Genomic DNA, 23,793 nt, shown 5'->3' with positions numbered 1-23,793 from the left:
CAATCAGTTGATAAAAAATTGTCCTTTACAATTATGAAAGTTTAAAAAAATATATATACTACTCTGCTAGCATGTCAGAAGACTGGGGTAGATCCTGCTGAAATCCTATGTATTGAATGAATACAGAATCGTTTTGAATTGGAAAAATATCGTTTTTGAATCAAGAATCGAATTGAATCGAAAAAAATCGATATATTATCGAATCGTGACCCATAGAATCAATATTGAATCGAATCGTGGGACACCCAAAGATTCACAGCCCTAATATATATATATATATATATATATATATATATATATATATATATATATATATATATATATATGTATATATAAAGAACCATCAAGACTTTCACTGCCCCCCCCCCCCCCCCCCACCTCCTTGCGTCACTTGAGGTGGGCGGGGTTGGGGGGGCGGGGGTGTATAATGTAGCCCGGAAAAGTTAGGGATGCATGGGATTCTGGGTATTTGTTCTGTTGTGTTTATGTTGTTACAGTGTGGATGTTCTCCCGAAATGGGTTTGTCATTTTTGTTTGGTGTGGCTTTGGTGTATATTTGTAAGAGTGGTAAAATTGTTTATATCACAACCCTCAGTGTAACCTGTATGGCTGTGTTGACGGAAGTTGCATACAACATATGACCGACCGGCACACTGATAACATGGTGTAGGATCGGGCGCGACGACATGTTTGGGAGGACGCTAAAGGCATTGCCATCACGGTACGCCCTAAATATTGTTGTCTGGGTGAAAATCGGAGACTGTTTGCCACGGGAGATATCTGTGAGAAGCACTATAATCCTGAAACTTCCCGGAAAAATGGGAGGGGTCGGCAAGTATGCAGCTGAGCCACATCAGAGTGATCAAAGAGCCGCGGGGTGCCGTCCCCTGAACTATATAGAAACAAACCTAAGCATCTTAAAAAAAGATAACATCTTACATTTGACCATGACCATGTAGACATCTATGGTGCAAATGGGCGGCTGAGGGAGGCGCTCGCCTTTCTCCAGGATGTCCGGGATCTCCCGCGTGGAGATGCTGTCGTACGGTTTCCCTCCGAACGTCATCAGCTCCCAGATGGTCACTCCTGAGGGATGCGGAGGCCAAACAAAGGTCTCAGCAATACAACAGGGGGGTAAAATGCAAATTCAAAACAAAACAGGATTTTGGGCTTATTTCACAGGTGTGATCACATAAGACCGTAAATGTATCCGGCTTCCTTGCACCCACCATAACTCCACACATCGCTCTGATGAGTGAACTTCCTGTAGTGGATGCACTCAAGAGCCATCCATTTAACAGGCATCTGAGGAGGGAAAGACATATTTGAGAGGGTGGAAAAGAAAATCTTACATTTAATATTTATAAGGTTATTTACACTTGAATTGTAATTGATCGCCTCTCCGTTTGCAACGGCTGCCTGATCCTTTGAGCTGCTCTTTGTGAGTTATTGGCGTATCGACGCTGCTCGGAGGCAGTGCCGCTTTACTCGATATCACTCGAGTGCGATGAGTGATTGGCTACGGCCTGACCCGACAATCGTCAAAGTTTGTGCGCTTTTTAAGGTGCTAAATGAGATGGTATCGGTCGTCGGCCGCGCCTAATCTCAACAGATGGCCCCGTTTACGGCAGCCTGTGCGGGCCAGGATAGGAACAAGAAGCCCTTCCTGGAGGAAATCAGCGCATTAGAACGGTGGTTCGATTTCCAGATTGAGTCGTCTGAGTGAGTCACGTTTGCGGCAAACATGGCCACTCATGCTTTGCTTGACAGGAACGATGCAGCATGACGAGTTGACAACTTCACTTTTTTTTTTTTTTTGACAGGAATTGCCTGAATTTAAAAGACTTCGCCGCTCGTAACGCTGCTTTGACAAGAAAAGGAATCGGCAATGAGCCCATCAAGCAGGAAATGTGCTTGGCGCTGCTGACTGATGTTCTCTGGTCACCAAACAAAACTTGTTTTTTTTCTCTTTTCTTCTGCAAGACACAAAGTCTCGTTAAGATCCTTTTCAGCGTGTTTAATCCAACGTAGAGCATTTGCGTCTGTAAATGAATTTAAAAAAAAAGTGAAATTCCGAGTTGTTTTGGATGTAAAAACCCCGTTTCCATATGAGTTGGGAAATTGTGTTAGATGTAAATATAAACGGAATACAATGATTTGCAAATCATTTTCAACCCATATTCAGTTGAATATGCTACAAAGACAACATATTTGATGTTCAAACTGATGTTAAGTTCAAAAGCCAGCATCTGTGATGGTATGGGGGGTGCATTAGTGCCCAAGGCATGGGTAATATGTCACTGCATATGTCAGCAGACTCATTAGGAATCTTTGTTTGCGTACTTACTAATAAAAGACAAGTTTTCTTGTATGTTCACTACTTTATTCAAGGACAAACTTGCAAAACTAAACATATGATTAAAGACCTACTGAAAACCCACTACTACCGACCACGCAGTCTGATAGTTTATATATCAATGATGGAATATTAACATTGCAACACATGCCAATACGGCCTTTTTAGTTTACTAAATTACAATTTTAAATTTCCCGCGGAGTTTCTTGTTGAAAACGTTGCGGAATGATGACGCCTGTTTGTGACGTTATTGGTTGGAGGGGACATTATAGCCCAGCGCCACTTACGGCTAAAAGTCGTCTCTTTTCATCGCGCAATTACACAGTATTTTGGACCTCTGTATTGCTGAATGTTTTGGAATTTGTTCAATTAATAATGGAGAAGTCAAAGTAGAAAGATGGAGGTGGGACGCTTTTAGCCTTTAGCCACACAAACACTGTGTTTCCTTGTTTAAAATTCCCGGAGGTGAAGCTTTACTATGGATCAGAGCGGTCAAGAGAACTTGGATCCCGACTATATGTCAACCGGCAGTTTTCGGTGAGAAAATTGTGGAAATAAGTCGCCTCTTACCAGACGGAGATCAGCGGAGCCACGGACCTCCTGCAGCTGCCGTGACTTCTCTCAGAAACTGGCGTCAAAACACCCGTGGCCACACCCCTCCAACTTTAAGGTACTATTTAACGCACTAAAACACTAGCAACACAATAGGCAGATAAGGGATTTCCCAGAATTATCCCAGTAGATGTGTCTAATAACATCTGAATCCCTCTCACTGCCCTCGCCTTTTTCTTTCTTTTAAACTTTTTTATTAATCTTATTTTTTTTTCTAGGCCTTCACTCTAAATTTCCTCATCCACAAATCTTTCATCCTCGCTCAAATTAATGGGGAAATTGTCGCTTTCTCGGTCCGAATAGCTCTCGCTGCTGGTGGCCATGATTGTAAACAATGTGAGGATGTGAGGAGCTCCACAACCCGTGATGTCAGGAGCACATCGTCTGCTACTTCCGGTAAAGGCAAAGCTTTTTTATTAGCGACCTAAAGTTGCAAACTTTATCGCCGATGTTCTCTACTAAATCCTTTCAGCAAAAATATGGCAATATCGCGAAATGATCAAGTATGACACATAGAATGGACCTGCTATCCCCGTTTGAATAAGAAAATCTAATTTCAGTAGGCCTTTAATGTACCGTAAGATTTTTTGTTAAAATAAAGCCAATAATGCAATTTTTTGTGGTCCCCTTTAATTAGTACCGAAAAGTATCGTACTCATTTTGGTACTGGTACCAAAGTATTGGTATCGGGACAACACTATTTCAAATACTTTTTTTTTTTAAATGTATTAATAATTTTTTATGTGTCTTTTTTATTGGAGTATTTTTTAAAAACAAAAAAACAATTTGTTTAAGAAATTCATGCACCTAATATCCTACAGGAAAAAGCTTTGTTTCTTTTTTTGTTAGAGTCCGCCTTAATTTCTTTTAAAACGTCTCTCCTTCGTTGACCCTTCCTGAAGAAAAATGGCAGCGGCAAGCACCTGTCAGCTTCCGTACGCCTCCTCGCAGTGAGTCCCGTGCGACTAGCCGTGTGACATTTCTCCGCGTTTTTGTTTCTTTGTCCGATTGCCTGCACAGGTTGTAAAATAAACGATTTAACAATCATTATATTGGCAACGTGCTGACAAAAGGAAGCGACCTTGTGCTATCTAATGCAGTTTATGAAGGATTGCGCAATCAGTGGGTCGGCATGGCTGGCTTAGCCTCATCCCAGCTTTTTCTGTATTTAATCAAGAAATGTGCAAATTCAGCAATCTTTAATCAACACAACTGGACTCATACAGGAATTACATATTTAACACCGCTTCATGGACACATTTTACAAACCCAGTTTCCATATGAGTTGGGAAATTGTGTTAGTGTCACGCCAAACAAATCATGTTTTGTTTTGGTCATGTTATGTTTTGTTTTTTGGACACTTGTTTCCTGTTTTGCACTTCCTGGTTTGTTTTCATTACCATGCCAACTCATTAGTTTCAGCTGTCATGTCACGCACCTGTTCCATCACTAATTATGTCACTGCTATTTAAGCCATTTGGTTTCTCTTCTTCGGCCTGGTACCTTTGTACCTACCGATGTACCTACACATCCCGTATTCATCTGCTTCATGCCTTGCTGTTCATTTTTATCCACGCCAAGTACGTTTTGTATTTATGCCTCAGTGCAAGTTTTGTTTTTTCATCCCACAGTGCAGGTTTTGTTTTTTCATGCCACAGTGCAAGTGTTTTTGTTTCATGTTCGTAGCATATATGCTAGTCTTTTGTTTTTTCATTAGCCAAGTTTGTTTTCCGCCCTCGTGCGCGCCTTTTGTTTGCCTTTGTGTAATTTTGTTAGAATATTAATAAAAATGTACTTACATTCACGCCTGGCTCGTGACAATCATCTTTTGCATCGAAGAAACAATCCAAGTCCAAGTCCATGTTTGACAGTTAGATGTAAATATAAACGGAATACAATGATTTGCAAATCATTTTCAACCCATATTCAGTTGAATATGCTGAAAAGACAACATATTTGATGTTCAAACTGATAAACATTTTTTTTTTGCAAATAATCATTAACTTTAGAATTTGATGACAGCAACACGTGACAAAGAAGTTGGGAAAGGTGGCAATAAATACTGATAAAGTTGAGGAATGCTCATCAAACACTTCAACAACATATGCTGCCGTCTTTTTCATGGACGCCCCTGCTTATTTCAGCAAGACAATGCCAAGCCACATTCAGCACGTGTTACAACAGCGTGGTTTCGTAAAACAGAAAGTGCGGGTACTTTCCTGGCCCGCCTGCAGTCCAGACCTGTCTCCCATCGAAAATGTGTGGCGCATTATGAAGCGTAAAACACGACAGTGGAGACCCCGGACTGTTGAACGACTGAAGCTCTACATAAAACAAGAATGGGAAAGAATTCCACTTTCAAAGCTTCAACAATTAGTTTCCTCAGTTCCCAAACGTTTATTGAGTGTTGTTAAAAGAAAAGGTAATGTAACACAATTGTGAACATGCCCTTTCCCAACTACTTTGGCACGTGTTGCAGCCATGAAATTCTAAGTGAATTATTATTTGCAACAAAAAAAAACAAGGTTGATGAGTTTGAACATCAAATATCTTGTCTTTGTAGGGCAATCAATTGAATATGGGTTGAAAAGGATTTGCAAATCATTGTATTCCGTTTATATTTACATCTAAAACATTTTCCCAACTCATATGGAAACAGGGTTTGTAATATTCATTTTAACATTATTCTTTTTAACCTTTCTTTAAACCTGCTCAGTGGCCTTGTGGTTAGAGTGTCCGCCCTGAGACTGGGAGGTGGTGAGTTCGACTACAAAATCAATGGGACTCATTGCCTCCCCGCATGGCTCTCAGCATCAAGAGTTGGAATTGGGGGTTAAATCACTAAAGGATTCCCAAGTGCGGATGGTGTTCTGCTGACCATGACTGCGGATGTTGTGGATCGGTGGAGGGAATACTTCGAAGACCTTCTCTATCCCTCCAACACGTCTTCCTATGAGGAAGCAATGCCTGGGGAATCTGTAGTGGGCTCTCCTATTTCTGGGGCTGAGGTTGCTGAGGTAGTTGAAAAGCTCTTCGGTGGCAAGGCCCCGGGGGTGGATGAGATCCGCCCGGAGTTCCTTAAGACTCTGGATGATGTGGGGCAGTTTTGGTTGACAAGACTCTGCAGCATCGCGTGGATATCGGGGGTGATACCTCTGGATTGGCAGAACGGGGTGGTGGTTCCTCTCTTTAAGAAGGGGTGCCGGAGGGTGTGTTCCAACTATCGTGGGATTACACTCCTCAGCCTTCCCGGTAAGGTTTATTCAGGTGTACTGGAGAGGAGGCAACGCCGGATAATCGAACCTCGGATTTTGGAGGAACAGTGTGGTTTTCTTCCAGGTCGTGGAACTGTGGACCAGCTCTATACTCTCGGCAGGGTTCTTGAGGGTGCATGGGAGTTTGCCCAACCAGTCTACATGTGCTTTGTGGACTTGAAGGCATTCGACCATGTACCCCGGAGTCCTGTGGGGAGTGCTCAGAGAGTATGGGGTAACGGTCTGTCTGATTCTGGCGGTCCGCTCCCTGTAAGATCAGTGTCAGAGCTTGGTCCGCATCACCGGCAGTAAGTCGGACCCGTTTCCAGTAGGGTTGGAATTTCTAGGCGCAGTCAGGGCGTTGAGGGTATCTGGTTTGGTGGCTGCGGGATTAGGTCTCTGCTTTTTGCAGATGATGTGGTCCTGATGGCTTCATCTGGCCAAGATCTTCAGCTCTCACTGGATCGGTTCGCAGCGGTGTGAAGCGACTGGGATGAAAATTAACACCTCCAGGTCCGAATCCATGGTTCTCAACCGGAAAAGGGTGGAGTGCCATCTCCGGGTTTGGGGAGGAGATCTTGCCCCAAGTGGAAGAGTTCAAGTACCTAGGAGTCTTGTTCACGAGTGAGGAAAAAGTGGATTGTGAGATCAACAGGTGGATCGATGTGGTGTCTTCAGTAATGCGGACGCTGTATCGATTCATTGTGGTGAAGAAGGAGCTGAGCCGGAAGGCAAAGCTCTCAATTTACCGGTCGATCTATGTTCTCATCCTCACCTATGGTCATGAGCTTTGGGTTATGACCAAAAGGACAGGACCACGGGTACAAGCGGCCGAAATGAGTTTCCTCCGCCAGGTGGTGGCGCTCTCTCCTTTAGAGATAGGGTGAGAAGCTCTGCCATCCGGGGGGAGTTTAAAATAAAGCCGCTGCTCTTACACATCGAGAAAAGCCAGATGAGATGGTTCGGGCATCTGGTCAAGATACCACCCGAACGCCTCCCTAGGGAGGTGTTTCGGGAACGTTCAACCGGTAGGAGGCCACGGGGAAGACCCAGGACACGTTGGGAAGACTATGTCTCTCGGCTGGCCTGGGAGCACCTCGGTATCCCCCGGGAAGAGCTGGACAAAGTGGCTGTCTGGGCGAGCAAAGTCTGGGCTTCCCTGCTTAGGCTGCTGCCCTCACGACTTTACCTCAGATAGGCGGAAGAAGATGGATGGATGGATTCCCGAGCGCGGGGCACACTGCTGCTCACTGCTCCCTTCATTTTGGTGATTTAACCCCCAATTCCAACCCTTGATGCTGAGTGCCAAGCTTAAGGTGATGGGTCCCATGTTTATAGTCTTTGGTATGACTCGGCCAGGGTTTCAACTCACAACCTACCAATCTCAGAGTCGTACACTCTTACCACAAGGCCACTGAGCTGGTCGAGCTCACAGATCGGTCTAGCGGGAAACCAAACAGTCCAGTTATGATTGATTGAACGCCCTGAGATGTCCTACATCCTAAGCTCTGTATGGCTTAGGATTTGATGTTTGAGCACCGCTGCTGCTCACTGCTCCCCTCACCTCCCAGGGGGTGGAACAAGGGGATGAGTGAAATGCAGAGGGCAATTTTACGGCAAAAAGTCAATGCTCAAAAACAAGAAAAAAAAATACAAAAATGTGGGGTATTTTATTTGAACTAAGCAAAATTATCCGCCAATAGAACAAGAAAATTTGGCTTGACGAGACTTTCCAAAACAAGTACAATTAGCTAACCTCAATGAACCCCAAACATACCTTAGAATAAGTATATTCTCACTAACAAGTGCACTTTTTTTGGTAGAAAAAAAATGTCAATATGTTGAAAAATGTTCTTAAATGAAGTAAATGCTAGTGCCTTTATCTTGACATAATGATATGCACTAGGCATTACATTTCGTGAAACCAGCAAACTTATACTAAAACTAATTTATTGTTCTTAATGGAAAGGTAATCGCTTGTTATTCTCGGCAAATAATATGGTCTAACAATGCATTTTTCCATCGACATCATGACATCATCGCGCCAAGTGTGTGCTTTTTCAGTCAATTAGTGCGCATATATACAGCCCAACCCCCGGCCCAACATTTTTTTTTACTGTAATTTTGAGGAATTTATCTGAATGTGCATGAACTATTTCTGTTCAAAATTGTTTGAAATGTCACATGTTAAATGTTTAAATATGAACTGTCCGTTTACTGTACTACTATACGGGTATGTATTTTCTCTTGTTTCATTGAAAATAAAACAGCAAAGTCGATTTAGCTGTGATCTGTTTTAAATATGAGACACAATTGTGTCAAAATCATGATTTTATTTTTTCATGCTTGAAATAAGAAATTATTACTTTAAAAAAATAGTTTTATACTTGTAAGTGTTGATGACTCAGCTTTGCAACAGTTAATATTCTAGTTTCAAGCATGTTTTACCAGGCTGACCATATTCTGAAATCACAAAAAGAGGACACATATATGCGTGCCAAGGCCGGGACTAGGTGAAAATTTGCCAAGGATACTTCAACTTGCTTTATAAATAATATATTTATTTAAATAAAGCGTTTTTTCTCCTCTGTTGACAGCAGTGTTGGCGCTAGGAATTTTCAAAATGGGGTCCCATGGACCCCATCAAGTCATAAAAATGGGGTCCCACAGTAAATTTTTGGGGTCCTGCTTTTTTGTAAGCGTTTTGAAAACAAATGATAAACGTATTTATTATCCTGTTATATCTCACATTATATAATTTGTGTTTTGGAAAAAGGTTGTCATAAATGTTACTTAATTCATTAAAATAAATAATATAAAAATAAGACAAATTTGTATGCATATGTAAATGTATTCCGTTATAAACATTCATTCACTTTCTTCTTTCCTTCATGGATCTAAACTTTACCGCTGCTGGTAGTTTTTTCTATTCTTTTATTTAATAATTTTTTGGGGCATTTATTGCAGTATAAAAGTGAAAAAAGGGTTTTGCTTGGGCCATGAAATAATAATGGTGTGCCAGGGAATACAAACATTTTATATTTAACGCTTAACTACATAAAGTATGTCTGGTTCTGATCAATTTCAGATCCATCCATCATTTCAAAATGTTTTAGTTTTTTTAGGTTGTTTTTGTTTGTTTGTTTGTTTTCGGCCCTTTTTTGTCAAACAAAACTATGTTGTTTTATGGCAAACACTCAAAATATGTAAAATCTTCCGCCAAAAATATTTTTTAAACTGGAATATTTGATGTGACGTAATCGGGGTTGAGGTGGGGGGGTTAGGGGGTAGCGGGGTGTATATTGTAGCATCCTGGGGCAAGGGATTCTGGGTATTTGTTGTGTTGTGTTTGTTTTTACGGTACGGTGCAGTAGTTCTTACGAAATGTGTTTGTCATTCTTGTTTGGTGTGGGTTCACAGTGTGGCGCATATTTGGAATAGTGTTAAAATTGTTTATACGGCCACCCTCAGTGTGACCTGTATGGTTGTTGACAAAGTATGCCTTGATTAATGCTCAATCCACTGCCTCGTTCTCTCGCTCTCTCTGTCTCTGCCCCTCCCTCACGGATTTAACTACGTGCGCACACCTATATCAGTTAATTTAGTTTTTTTTAACCCCCTTTCAACCCTGTACGTACATTGAAAATACACACAACCCTAACTCAAAACGCCGGACATCTGAGGCATTTAAGAAACCCCGCCTGGACACCCAGATCAATCCCGCAAAATAAGACATGTTCTGGGAAAATAGGACGTATGGTCAGTCTAGTTTTACTCAATATAGGTCTCAGCAACAAGCTGTAAAATCTTACTGAGATCATTCAGGACCAAAACCCTTACAAAAAGTAAAACACATAAAATCTCTTTCGTGAGAAGAATTATCTTATCAGAAAGAAACTAAGAAAATATCACCCTTATATGAGATATTTAATGTTACTTAGATTTCAGTTTTGCAGTGTTCACCACACCTAGTGTGTGTGTGTGTGTGTGTGTGTGTGTGACTATCAGTGGTACTTTAAGTTTAACTTTAAATGTTTCATGGTAAATTAAATTACTGTCAAATGCTCATTCCACACTGCAAAAACTGAAATATAAGTAAGATTAAATATCTCAAAAAAGGGTAATATTTGCTTAGTTTCTGTCTGATAAGATAATTCTTCTCACTAAGCAGATTTTATGTTAGTGTTTTACTTGTTTTAAGGGTTTTGATCCTAAATGATCTCAGTAAGATATTACAGCTTGTTGCTGAGATTTGATGACCTATATTGAGTAAAACATGCCTGAAACTAGAATATCAACTGTTGCAAAGCTGTGTCATCAACACTCACTGCTATAAAACTACTTTTTTAATGTACGAATTTCTTCTTTAAAGCACTAAATAAAAAATCATGATGCCGAGCTCATATCATTATGTCAAGATAATGGCACTAGCATTTACTTAACCCTTGCGTGGTGTTCGGTTCTGTGGGACCCGTTTTCATTTTTGATAGAAAGAAAAATTAATTTTTCAAACTGAGACTCACTTGGGTAATTTTCTATGAAGAACATATATAAGAATACATATTTAATAACCACACACCATACACCCCCCCTACATATTTCTATCACATATTAGATGTCCGGGTCCACTGGACCTGGGGCCCATAGAAGTGTGGAAATTGATGTTCTGTGTACCACACACACACACACACACACACACACACACACACTCTCACACACACACACACACACACACACACACACACACACACACACACACACACACACACACACGCACAAACAACAGGCTTAGACAGCAGGAGTGTAGGTACACAGAACATCAAAGGGTCAAATGTGCGAGAAAATGAGAGCAGACGGTGTTGACAAACAATGTTGCAACCTTGTTTTGGAACCGCAGGTGCAGAAACACAAAAGAAGAATCCCTATGGGATGCAGAAACTGACAGAGAAATTTTCCGTGCAAAGTTCATATTGTGTCACGCCTGTAAATCTGGTTTTATGTTTGATCATGTTTTGTTTTGTTTTCTGGACTCTTGTTCCGTTTTTTCACTTCCTGGTTTGTTTTTGTTACCATAGCTACTCATTAGTTTCCACCTGTTTCCCCTAAATCATCAACCTCTCACACCTGTTTCTAGTTACCACGGCCACTATTTATGTCACTTGCTTTCTGTTTATCGTTCTGGGATTTTTGCAATCTGCCTCATGCCTTCACGCACCCTCGATTACCTTGCTATCCATGCCCCTTGTACCGGTCACAGTAAGTGTTTTTGTGTTAGTTATTCATAAGTTCTGCCACAGTGCAAGTTTAAATTTAGTTCATTGTCTTTCATGCCATCGAGCAGTTGTTTTGTTTTCCTGTTTGTATTTTTGTAGCCAAGTTTTGTACCTCTTTGTGAGCGCCCTTAGTTTGTTTATTTTTGTATTTAGTATTCCTAATAAACAACCATGTACTCACAGTCACGTCTGGCTCGTCCCGTATTCTCCTTGCATCGAAGAAGCAAAAATAACCACAGTCCAGGCTTGACATATTGTTGTTAATCAGCCAGCGTTTGTGGATCTGATGGACCCGTTGGATTTTGTGGCTTTTAATGCCTCACAATCAAACACTTTTATGTTAATATACTGAACAGATGTTTATTGGGATAAGGTAAACATTTGTTCAGTATTTTAACAAAAAAGTGTTTGATTGTGAGGCATTAAATGCCACAAAAAATGGACCCACAAACGCTGGCTGATTAACAACATATAGAATAATACATATAGAACACATCAAACACTCAAATCACAATCAAATACTTTTATGTTAATATACTGAACATGTGTTTATTGGGATAAGGTAAACATTTGTCCAGTATTTTAACATAAAAGTGTTTGATTGTGAGGCATAAAAACCCACAAAAAGCAACAGGTCCATCAGACCCACAAACGCTGGCTGAGTATCAACAATATGAACATTACACAAGATTTAAGTTAAGAATATTTTTCAACATATTGGGCAAAAAGGTCTCATTTTTTCTACCAAGAAAAGTGCACTTGTCATCAGTGAGAATATACTTATTTTAAGGTATTTTTCGGTTCATTGAGGTCAGTTAGTTAAAAATAAAAATCATGACTTTGACACAACTGTGTCTCATATTAAAACAGATGACAGCCAAGTGGACTTTGCTGTTTTATTTTCAAGGAAACAATAGTAAATACGTACTCATATTGGGACAGTACAGTAAACTGACAGTTAATATTTGAAAATTTAACATGTGACATTTCAAACAATTTTGAACAGAAATAGTTATTCAGATAAATTCCTCAAAATTACAATTAAAACAATTTTGGCCGGGGGCCTGACTGTACATATGCGCACTAATTGACTGAAAGAGCACGCACTTGCTCATATAGTAGTAGTTGTTATTAGTGAGAAAAATACAAATTTTCAGGTATTTTTTGGGTTCATTGAGGTTAACTAATTTAACTTGTTTTGGAAAATCTTGAGAAGCCAAATTTTCTTGTTCCATTGGCAGATAATTTTGCTTAGTGCAAATAAAATACCCCTCATTTTTGTATTTTTTTTCCTTGTTTTTGAACACTGACTTTTTGCAGTGCAAAATCGCAATATGAAATTAACATTAGAGCTGGCCCACCGCCGTAACACCGCATTCACCACTAATACTCATACTCGTCAACCCTCCCGATTTTCCCGGGAGACTCCCGAAGTTCAGTGCCCCTCCCAATTTCTCCCGATTTCCACCCGGACAATAATGTTGGGGGCGGGCCGTAAAAGCACTGCCTTTAGCGTTCTCTCTGTTGCGATCCGCTGCTCGGATCTGTACATATTCTGGTTTATTGTTCCATTTTTGTATCACCCTGTTGTTTAACGTCTTTATTTCCTGTTTAGTCTGTCACCATGGTAGCTAATTAGTTCACCTGACACTTGTTATCTACGCACACCTGTTTTCTTCTAATCACCTCCCTTATTTAAACTCGCCCCTTTTCGTTATTCATTCTCGGATCCTAATTTGCCTTCGTGCTACAGTGACGACTCTCATTTTTCTATCGTATGTATTATCTCGCTAGCTCTCACGCTATGCCACTTGTTTATTCCAGTTTTCATACTGATGTTTTCTGGTTTGTGCCCTCGAGCCAAGTTTTAGTTTCCTAGTGTTATCCTAGCTTTCACGCTAGGGTCTTTTGTTTGCCTTCTCTTTACAACAGTGTTTTTGTTCCTAGCCTTATTATTATTTAATAAATCCATTTATATTATACCTTTGCTGTGTTCTACTTCGACGCAACCTTGGAAGAACCACACCGGCATTACCATGCCGAAGAAGAGTCCTCACACTCTACATGTCGCCACGTCCGCTTTTCCTCCATACAAACAGCGTACCGGCCCACTCACTTAATATATGCGGCTCATACACAAGTGTATGCAACGCATACTTGGTCAACAGCCATACAGGTCACACTGAGGGTGGCCGTATAAACAACTTTAACACTGTTACAAATATACGCCACACTGTGAACCCACAGCAAACAAGAATGACAAACACATTTCGGGAGAACATCCACACCGTAACACAACATAAACACAACCGGACAAATACCCAGAATCCCTTGCATCACTAACTCTTCCGGGACGCCACAATATACACCCCCGCCACCGAAAAGAGGCATTCAATTTGTGTTTTTATTTTATTTGATATGCCATTGATATTTTTTAATTATTATTATTTAAAACACAATTTTGCATGTCACTATAAAGTTATAAAAGCCTTGCTTGGTCAATATTCAATGCAAAACTTGTTTGGGTCCCTATTAAAGGATTAATTTGTTCAACCTCGGCCCGGGGCTTCGTTCAGTTTTAAATTTTGGCCCACTCTGTATTTGAGTTTGACACCCCTGTTCTAATACATTTTCGGAATGAAAACAAAATCAGGCTAATGTATCAAAAAAATTATCACAGATGGTTGAACACAAATCAGGAAAGCGCCACTAATGAAAATGTAAGTTCCTTAGCAGAGGTGCTACATCACCTCTGAGATGAACACTTGGTGGGATTTTGTTAGACTTTCTCCGCCCGACAATGCTTCTTTCTGCGAGGTTCCTCGGTCACCGCCATTGACCTTTGCTTTTATTACTTTTGGCTCACGGTATTTACCTCCTTTGTCAAAACGTTTTTTTTTGTGACTTGTGTGTAGACGTGTGCAGATAAAGGTAAACACAACAGACTTACACCAACCTTGCCCCCGTCCGCGTTGTACTCCTTCTCGTCGGCATCCAGCAGCCGCGCGAGGCCGAAGTCGGTGATCTTGATGTGATTGGCCGACTTCACCAGCACATTGCGGGCGGCCAAATCCCTATGGACCAGGCGCCTTTCTTCCAGGTACATCATCCCCTGTGGGAGACAAGAAACAATTTGCAATCCTCAAGGAGACATGGTGTCATGTTCAGCCCAATGCTACTTTTTCATGTCTGGCACTGATAAACACACAGACCTTCGTTTCTCCTTATCTTGCAATACCGTGTATGCTAAAAGTAAATATTAACGAAAAACACCACGTTCACTCTGTGCAGCAAATATTGTACTCCTCCTGGAGGAAGAAATATTATTGCCCACCACGTGAGTCACGTTGCGAGCTATTGTGCCGAAATGCGTTGCAGCAGTTGCAGCTCTTTTCCCTGCATGTCACACAATTTAAAATGTAATCATCCTATACTAGGATTGTATGTATACTGGTATTACAAACCCCGTTTCCATATGAGTTGGGAAATTGTGTTAGATGTAAAAATAAACGGAATACAATGATTTGCAAATCATTTTCAACCCATATTCAGTTGAATATGCTACAAAGACAACATATTTGATGTTCAAACTGATAAACATTTTTCTTTGTTGTAAATAATCATTAGCTTTAGAATTTGATGCCAGCAACATGTGACAAAGAAGTTGGGAAAGGCAGCAATACATACTGATAAAATTGAGGAATGCTCATCAAATACTTATTTGGAACATCCACAGGTGTGCAGGCTAATTGGGAGCAGGTGGGTGCCATGATTGGGTATAAGAACAGGTTCCCAAGAAATGCTCAGTCTTTCACAAAAAAGGATGGGGCGAGGTACACCCCTTTGTCCACAACTGCGAGAGCAAATAGTCAAACAGTTTAAGAACAACCTTTCTCAAAGTGCAATTGCCACAAACTTAGGGATTTCAACATCTACGGTCCAAAATATTGTCAAAAGGTTCAGAGAATCTGGAGAAATCACTCCACGTAAGCGGCATGGCCGGAAACCAACATCGAATGACCGTGACCTTCGATCCCTCAGACGGCACTGTATCAAAAACTGACATCAATCTCCAAAGGATATCACCACATGGGCTCAGTAACACTTCAAAAAACACTGGCACTAAATACAGTTCGTTGCTACATCTGTAAGTGCAAGTTAAATCTCTACTATGCAAAGCGAAAGCCATTTATCAACAACATTCAGAAACGCCGCCGGCTTTTCTGGGCCCGAGATCATCTAAGATGGACTGATGCAAAGTGGAAAAGTGTTCTGTGGTCTGACGAGTCCACATTTCAAATTGTTTTTGGAAATATTCGACATTGTGTCATCCAAACCAAAGGGGAAGCGAACCATCCAGACTGTTATCGACGCAAAGTTTAAAAGCCAGCATCTGTGGTGGTATGGGGGTGCATTAGTGCCCAAAGCATGGGTAACTTACACATCTGTGAAGGAACCATTAATGCCGAAAGGTACATACAGGTTTTGGAACAACATATGCTGCCATTTAAGCGCCGTCTTTTTCATGGACGCCCCTGCTTATTCCAGCAAGACAAAGCCAAACCACATTCAGCACATGTTACAACAGGGTGGCTTCGAAAAAACGAGTGTGGTTACTTTCCTGGCCTGCCTGCAGTCCAGACCTGTCGGACATCGAAAATGTGTGGTGCATTATGAAGCGTAAAATACGACAGTGGAGACCTCGGACTGTTGAACAACTGAAACTCTACATAAAACAAGAATGGGAAAGAATTCCACTTTCAAAGCTTCAACAATTAGTTTCCTCAGTTCCCAAACGTTTATTGAGTGTTGTTAAAAGAAAAGTGGTGAACATGCCCTTTCCCAACTACTTCTAAGTTAATGATTATTTGCAAAAAAAAAAAATAGTTTATGAGTTTTAACATCAAATATCACGTCTTTGTAGTGCATTCAATTGAATATGGGTTGAAAAGTCATGCAAATAGTTCAATTCCGTTTATAATTACATCTAACACAATTTCCCAACTCATATGGAAACGGGGTTTGTATTATTTTCCCTGTTTATTTCCATGCATAGCTCAGGATCGCCACATTACGAAAGACGGCATGTGACAGGCAAAGCTTGCGCGAAGTAGAAATAAGAAATGACGACTTTTCGTTTGAAGACTCCATTTGTTGCTCAATGGCTGGACGGACGACGGACACACACACACACACACACACACACACACACACACACACACACACACACACACACACACACATGCGGTAAACCCACACAAGCCGGACACGCATTCATCTGTGCGTTCATGACTGAAGGGAGCAGATGAGAGGTCAGCCAGGCGTGTCCAGCCAGGCCAATAGAAGTGTTCAAGCCACCGTGTTAAACAAGTGGACACCACTTTGCAGGCGGATCAATAAAAACACCTCGGCGAGGCGGCGAGCCGGGGCGGGGGAGGGGAGACGGCCATTGTGCCGTTCTGACAATGAACACAGTTCAACGTCGCCTCTGTTGGCACAGGAGAATACGCAAGGCAGGGGGAAAACGCTAGATATGTGCGTGCACGTCAGGCCACATTGTGTTGAGATGCAGGCCGCGACAAGGAAGCGTGTGCCGTCTCCTCCCCAGACAAACGCCAGGATAAAATCGATCGACGGCCGGCCTGCCGCTGGATGAACCCTCATCCATCATCTGCTCGGCCTCAACCGAGACAGCCACGCTGACAGGGACCACCTCGACTCAAAAGAAAGACATATTTCACCCTTCGGAGCGTGCATGTCCACCAGTTCCTTTTCGGAGGCTTTTTTTTTTTTTGGGAGGGACTCGTTCTTCATCAAAATGCCCCTTTTACTGAAAGTGGATTTAAAATAAATTACTTCAAGGGAGCTCAGGCAGGCGATCAATAGCCATGTTGATTACAAAAAGCCGGAAGACGACTGTGCCGAGCAATATTTATCCCCAATGTCAACGTTGTGAGGAATTAGGAATCAATGGGCCACACAGTGCATTAATACACTTCGACTTAACGTGACGGGGCAATGAGGGGAGGCCACGGGACTGACAGCACAATGTACGGCAGCTCAAGGAGCCAATTAACTTCCAGCCTCTCTGGGTGGTAAACAGCAGAGGATCCCATTGTCACAACCTCAAAGCGGGAGAATGATTACCGTATTTTGCGGACTATGAGCCGCTACTATTTTCCTACCGCTGTTAACCATGAGGTTTATACAAACCTGTTTCCATAGGAGTTGCGAAATTGTGTAAGATATAAACATAAACGGAATACAATGATTTGCAAATCCTTTTCAACCCGTATTCAATTTAATTCACTACAAAGATATTTGATGTTCAAACTCATTAACCAAATTTTTTTTTTGCGAATAATAATTAACTTAAAATTTCATGGCTGCAACACATGCCAAAGTAGTTGGGAAAGGGCATGTTCACCACTGTGTTACATCACCTTTTCTTTTAACAACACTCAATAAACGTTTGGGAACTGAGGAAACTACTTCAATCAATCAATCAATCAATGTTTACTTATATAGCCCTAAATCACTAGTGTCTCAAAGGGCTGCACAAACCACTACGACATCCTCGGTAGGCCCACATAAGGGCAAGGAAAACTCACACCCAGTGGGACATCGGTGACAATAATGACCCAGTGGGACTTGTAGAAGCTTTGAAAGTGGAATTCTTTCCCATTCTTGTTTTATGTAGAGGTTCAGTTGTTCAACAGTCCGGGGTCTCCGCTGTCGTATTTTACGCTTCATAATCCGCCACACATTTTCGATGGGAGACACGTCTGGACTGCAGGCAGGCCAGGAAAGTACCCACACTCATTTTTTCGAAGCCACCTTGTTGTAACACTCAATAAACGTTTGGGAACTGAGGAAACTAATAGTTGAAGCTTTGAAAAGGGGAATTCTTTCCCATTCATGTTTTATGTAGAGCAGGGGTGTCAAACTCATTTTAGATCGGGGGCCACGTGGAGAAGAATCTACTCCCAAGTGGGCTAGACTGGTAAAATCATTGCACGATAACTTAAAAAAAAAAGAAAACTCCAGATTGTTTTCTTTTTTACAAAATAGAACAAGCACATTCTGAAAAACGTACGAATCAAAATGTTTTTTTTACACTTACACATTGCGGTTATTAGTATTCTATCTTTTTTGTCGTTTTTTTATACTTCCTGAATAAATTATGTGATAATGTTCATCAACTGATTGGTGTTAATTTTCAATCTATCAAGATTAAAAAAAATAATAGAAATAAAAGAATAATACAAATTACAGGACGTTATTTATGTAGTTTGATCATTTTCCTCGACTTTTGCACCGACATCATGTGGTTTATTTATTTACTTTTTTACATATCTACAAATACACAAATAATTGCTATTGTGACATCTAGTGGACACATTTAGAACAGCTGTGTCTTTCATTCAAACATTTCTGCAAATTTTTATACTTAGCAAACTCATCCCACGGGCGGGATAAAATCTGTTCACGGGACTGATCCGGCCGCGGGCCGTAGGTTTGACACCCCTGATGTAGAGCTTCAGTCGTTAAACATTCCGGGGTCTCCGCTGTCGTATTTTAGGCTTCATAATGCGCCGCACATTTTCGATGGGAGACAGGTCTGGACTGCAGGCGGGCCAGGAAAGTACACACACTCTTTTTTCACGAAGCCACGCTGTTGTAATACGTGCTGAATGTGGCTTGGCATTGTCTTGCTGAAATAAGCAGGGGCGTCCATGAAAAAGACGGTGCTTATGTTGTTCCAAAACCTGTATGTACCTTTCAGCATTAATGGTGCCTTCACAGTTGTGTAAGTTACCCATGCCTTGGGCACTAATGCACCCCCATACCATCACAGATGCTGGCTTTTTAACTTTGCGTCGATAACAGTCTGGATGATTCTCTTCCCCTTTGGTCCGGATGACACGACGTCGAATATTTCCAAAAAACAATTTGAAATGTGGACTTGTAATCCGTTTCTATTTACATCCATCACAATTTCCCAACTCATATGGAAACGGGGTTTGTAAAACAGTGCAGCTAACAGCCATAATGTTTTGTAAGTACAGTCGTGGTCAAAAGTTTACATACAAGGTACTTAAAGCGCTTTGACACTATTTCCACATTCACCTATTCACACACTGATGGCAGGAGCTGCCATGCAAGGCGCTAACCACGAGCCACCAGGAGCAAGGGTGAAGTGTCTTGCTCAAGGACACAACGGACCTGACAAAGTTGGTAGAAGGTGGGAATTGAACCAGGAACCCTCAGGTTGCTGGCACGGCCACTCTCAACCGTGCTACGCCTTTCCCATAATGTCATGGCTGTCTTGAGTTTCCAAATATTTCTAAAACTCTTATTTTTTTGTGATAAAATGATTGTAGCACATACTTGTTGGTCACAAAAAACATTCATGAAGTTTGGGTCTTTTATGAATTTATTATGATTTTAATGAAAATGTGACCAAATCTGCTGGGTCAAAAGTATACATACAGCAATGTTAATATTTGCTTACATGTCCCTTGGCAAGTTTCACTGCAATAAGGCGCTCTTGGTAGCCATCCACAAGCTTCTGGTAGAATTTTTGACCACTCCTCTTGAAAAAAAAGGCTAAATTTGTTGGTTTCTGACATGGATTTGTTTTTTCAGCATTTTTGTTTCATCTGACATCACATGGTCAAAGATAAGACATTCTGGAGGAAAGTTCTGTGGTCAGATGAAACAAAAAATGAGCGCTTTGGCCACAATACCCAGCAATATGTTTGGAGGAGTAAAGGTCAGGCCTTTAATTCCAGGAACACCACACTTACTGTCAAGCATGGTGGTGGTAGTATTATGCTCTGGACCTGTTTTGCTGCCAATGGAACTGGTGCTTTAAAGAGAGTAAACGGGACAATGAAAAAGGAGGATGACCTCCAAATTCTTCAGGACAACCTAAAATCATCAGCCCGTAGGTTGTGTCTTGGTAGTAGTTGGGTGTTCCAACAGGACAATGACCCCAAACACACATCAAAAGTGGTAAAGGAATGGCTAAATCAGGCTAGAATTAAGGTTTTAGAATGGGCTTCCCAAAGTCTTGTTTTAAAGGGGCGGTTATAGCTCGGTTGGAAGAGTGGCCGTGCCAGCAACTTGAGGGTTGCAGGTTCGATTCCCACTTCCGCCACCCTAGTCACTGCCGTTGTGTCCTTGGGCAAGACACTTTACCCACCTGCTCCCAGTGCCACCCACACTGGTTTAAATGTAACTTAGATATTGGGTTTCACTATGTAAAGCGCTTAGAGTCACTAGAGAAAAGCGCTATATAAATATAGATCACTTAAATGTTTGGACAAGGCTGAAGAAAGGAGTCCGTGTCAGAAAACTGTCAGAAAAATGTTTGTAAATGATCAAAAACATTTCCGTTCTCTGAGTTGCCACTGAACAGACAAAAGCAAAAAAGGCTTGTAAAATTCCATTGTGTACGATGGGAGGTGACGTGAGGGGGTTTTCTATTGTGATCCAAGACCTGCCCAAGCTCGATCCAGGACCAGTCAAAGCCCAAGGCATCTTTTTTTTTTTTTTTGTGTTAATGTGACCGAAAACAACGGCTGTTTACATCCCACCTTCCCATTGATTTAGAAACAGCTGTTGTTATGTAAACATCCATCCATCCATTTTCTACCGCTTATTCCCTTTTGGGGTTGCAGGGGGCACTGGCGCCTATCTCAGCTACAATCGGGCGGAAGGCGGTGTACACCCTGGACAAGTCGCCACCTCATCGCAGGGCCAACACAGATAGACAGACAACATTCCCACTCACATTCACACACTAGGGCCAATTTAGTGTTGCCAATCAACCTATCCCCAGGTGCATGTCTTTGGAAGTGGGAGGAAGCCGGAGTACCCGGAGGGAACCCACGCATTCCCGGGTTGTTACGTAAACAGGGAACCTCCAAATAAAGGAGGAGACGTGAACCTTTTTTCCGTTAGACCGTGGGTGACACTAAGAGGTTACAGGTCGACACGTTTCTCTTCAAATTGAGCAAAATTGAATTTTGTCTCTGTTTACTTCCTTGCTTCTTGTCTTGTTTAATCAATGTCATCGATGTTTGAACCTGACAAAAACCAACACATTTAGCTTAACTGCACCAATTTTGTCAAGACAGTCGTCAAAAATGGACTTGGCTTTGGTAGCCATGGCAAATTTCTGTTTGTAGCATAAAATGCAAATACATGAATTATAGCCACATGTGGGGCTGCTACTCCTAATATAAAGATCACATGCTGTGCTTGGGCCCTGCGATCCATGGGGGGGGCCCTGGTTTAGCGTAAAAAAGCACATGTACAATGTCAATTTATGAATGACAAGGTGTTTCAGTTTCACCGCAAATATATCCCTAGCCCCTTCCCGCTACGTCATTGGTAGGAATAGAAAGGAAATCTCCCTGGATATTATCTTCGTCCCCCATGGCGCACAGAGTTAGTGCTGGGCAGTGAACAGGCTTACTGAGATTTAAACCTGGCAGGAGATACATTATGTTAGGAACAAAGGTAACTATGTTTTAATTATGGTAGAACGATACATATACCCCACCTACCGCCTGAATGCAGCTGAGATAGGCGCCAGCGACCCCCCGCGACCCCGAAAGGGACAAGCGGTAGAAAATGGATGGATGGATGATACATATATCAATATGTATATATACACACACACACACATATATACATATATGTATATGTATATGTATATATATACAAGGGCTTCACAGTGGAAGAGGGGTTAGTGTGTCTGCCTCACAATACGAAGGTTCTGAGTAGTCATGGTTCAATCCCGGGCTCGGGATCTTTCTGTGTGGAGTTTGCATGTTCTCTCCATGAAAGCGTGGGTTCCCTCCAGCTTCCTCCCACTTCCAAAGACATGCACCTGGGGATAGGTTGATTGACAACACTAAATTGGCCCTTGTGTGTGAATGTGAGTGTGAATGTTGTCTGTCTATCTGTGTTGGCCTAGCGACTTGTCCAGGGTCTACCCCGCCTTCCGCCCCATTGTAGCTGAGATAAGCACCAGCGTCCCCCGCGATCCCAAAGGGAATAAGCGGTAGGAAATGGATGGATGGATGGATATATGGTAAATGGGTAATACTTATATAGCGTTTTTCTACCTTCAAGGTACTCAAAGCGCTTTGACACTATTTCCACATTCACCCATTCACAGGAGCTGCCATGCAAGGTTCTAACCACGACCCATCAGGAGCAAGGGTGAAGTGTCTTGCTCAAGGACACAACGGACGTGACGAGGTTGGTAGAAGGTGGGGATTGAACCGGAAACCCTCAGGTTGCTGGCACGGCCACTCTCTCAACTTCGCCATACACACACACATATATATATATATATATAGTCAAGGTTTCTGTGGTTTGTTATACAGTGCTCAATACCGGGGAAATGTTAGTTAGTAAAGAAAAAAACACAGAGGCTATTTCATCCCTACAAGCCGGTTTTGCAGGTTCCCTGCTCTTCTTCAAGCCTGAAAAGCAGGCTTGTAGGGATGAAATAGCCTCTGTGTTTTTTCCTTACCTATTGTAAATATATATATGTATGTATATATATATATATATATATATATATATATATATATATATATATATATATATATATATATATATATGTATGTATGTATGTATGTATATGTATGTATGTATATATACATATATATACATACATATATATACATACATACATACATATACATACATACATATATATATATATATATATAGACACACATATATATATATATACACATATATATATGTGTATTATATATGTATATATATATATATATATATATATACATACACACACACACGTACGTACGTATACAATGCACAAATGTAACACATATATATACATACACATATATATATATATACACATATATATATACACGTATACATATACATATATATATATATATATTATATATATTTATATATAATATTACTTTTGACCTTTCTGTATTTTGCAAACGATTTGAACGTTCCTGTCGCAGCAGGCACAAGACATTAAAACGATTAGAACTTGTTGATTTGAGTCCTGACGTTGAGCAACTCAAACCTAAGGTTAAAACAACATGATTTTTGACAACGTAATTCATTGTCAGGCTGTGACGTTGATTTGACCATTAAATGTTGTCGATCCCCAACCAACAACGTGAATCAACGTCTCAATTTTCAAATACAACTATTTTGCAAAGTTGTTTAGAAATCAGTTTTAAAAGGACACATACGTGTAATCAATGTTGTATTAATGTCTTGTGGC

At 41.2% G+C, this 23,793-nt stretch overlaps 1 protein-coding gene across 4 annotated transcripts in view; it reads right to left on the bottom strand.

Annotated features, from left to right (window-relative positions):
• The window catches only part of LOC133544541 (receptor tyrosine-protein kinase erbB-4-like), a 651,156-nt gene that overhangs the window by 24,927 nt on the left and 602,436 nt on the right, over positions 1-23,793 (bottom strand). For 3 of the 4 annotated variants that reach the window (XM_061889985.1, XM_061889987.1, XM_061889989.1), the window contains exons 21-23: positions 14,446-14,607; positions 1,230-1,305; positions 940-1,086 (exon numbers count right to left, since the gene is read on the bottom strand). In XM_061889985.1, coding sequence (XP_061745969.1) covers positions 940-1,086; positions 1,230-1,305; positions 14,446-14,607 — 385 coding nt within the window. The remainder of the gene's footprint in view (positions 1-939; positions 1,087-1,229; positions 1,306-14,445; positions 14,608-23,793) is intronic. The other variant, XM_061889988.1, reaches the window with a different exon arrangement.

This window comes from Nerophis ophidion, linkage group LG27, assembly GCF_033978795.1.
Source record: "Nerophis ophidion isolate RoL-2023_Sa linkage group LG27, RoL_Noph_v1.0, whole genome shotgun sequence".
NCBI classification, from domain to species: domain Eukaryota; kingdom Metazoa; phylum Chordata; class Actinopteri; order Syngnathiformes; family Syngnathidae; genus Nerophis; species Nerophis ophidion.
Note: the sequence above shows the minus strand (reverse complement) of the source record. Positions and strands in the feature narration are given on the sequence as shown.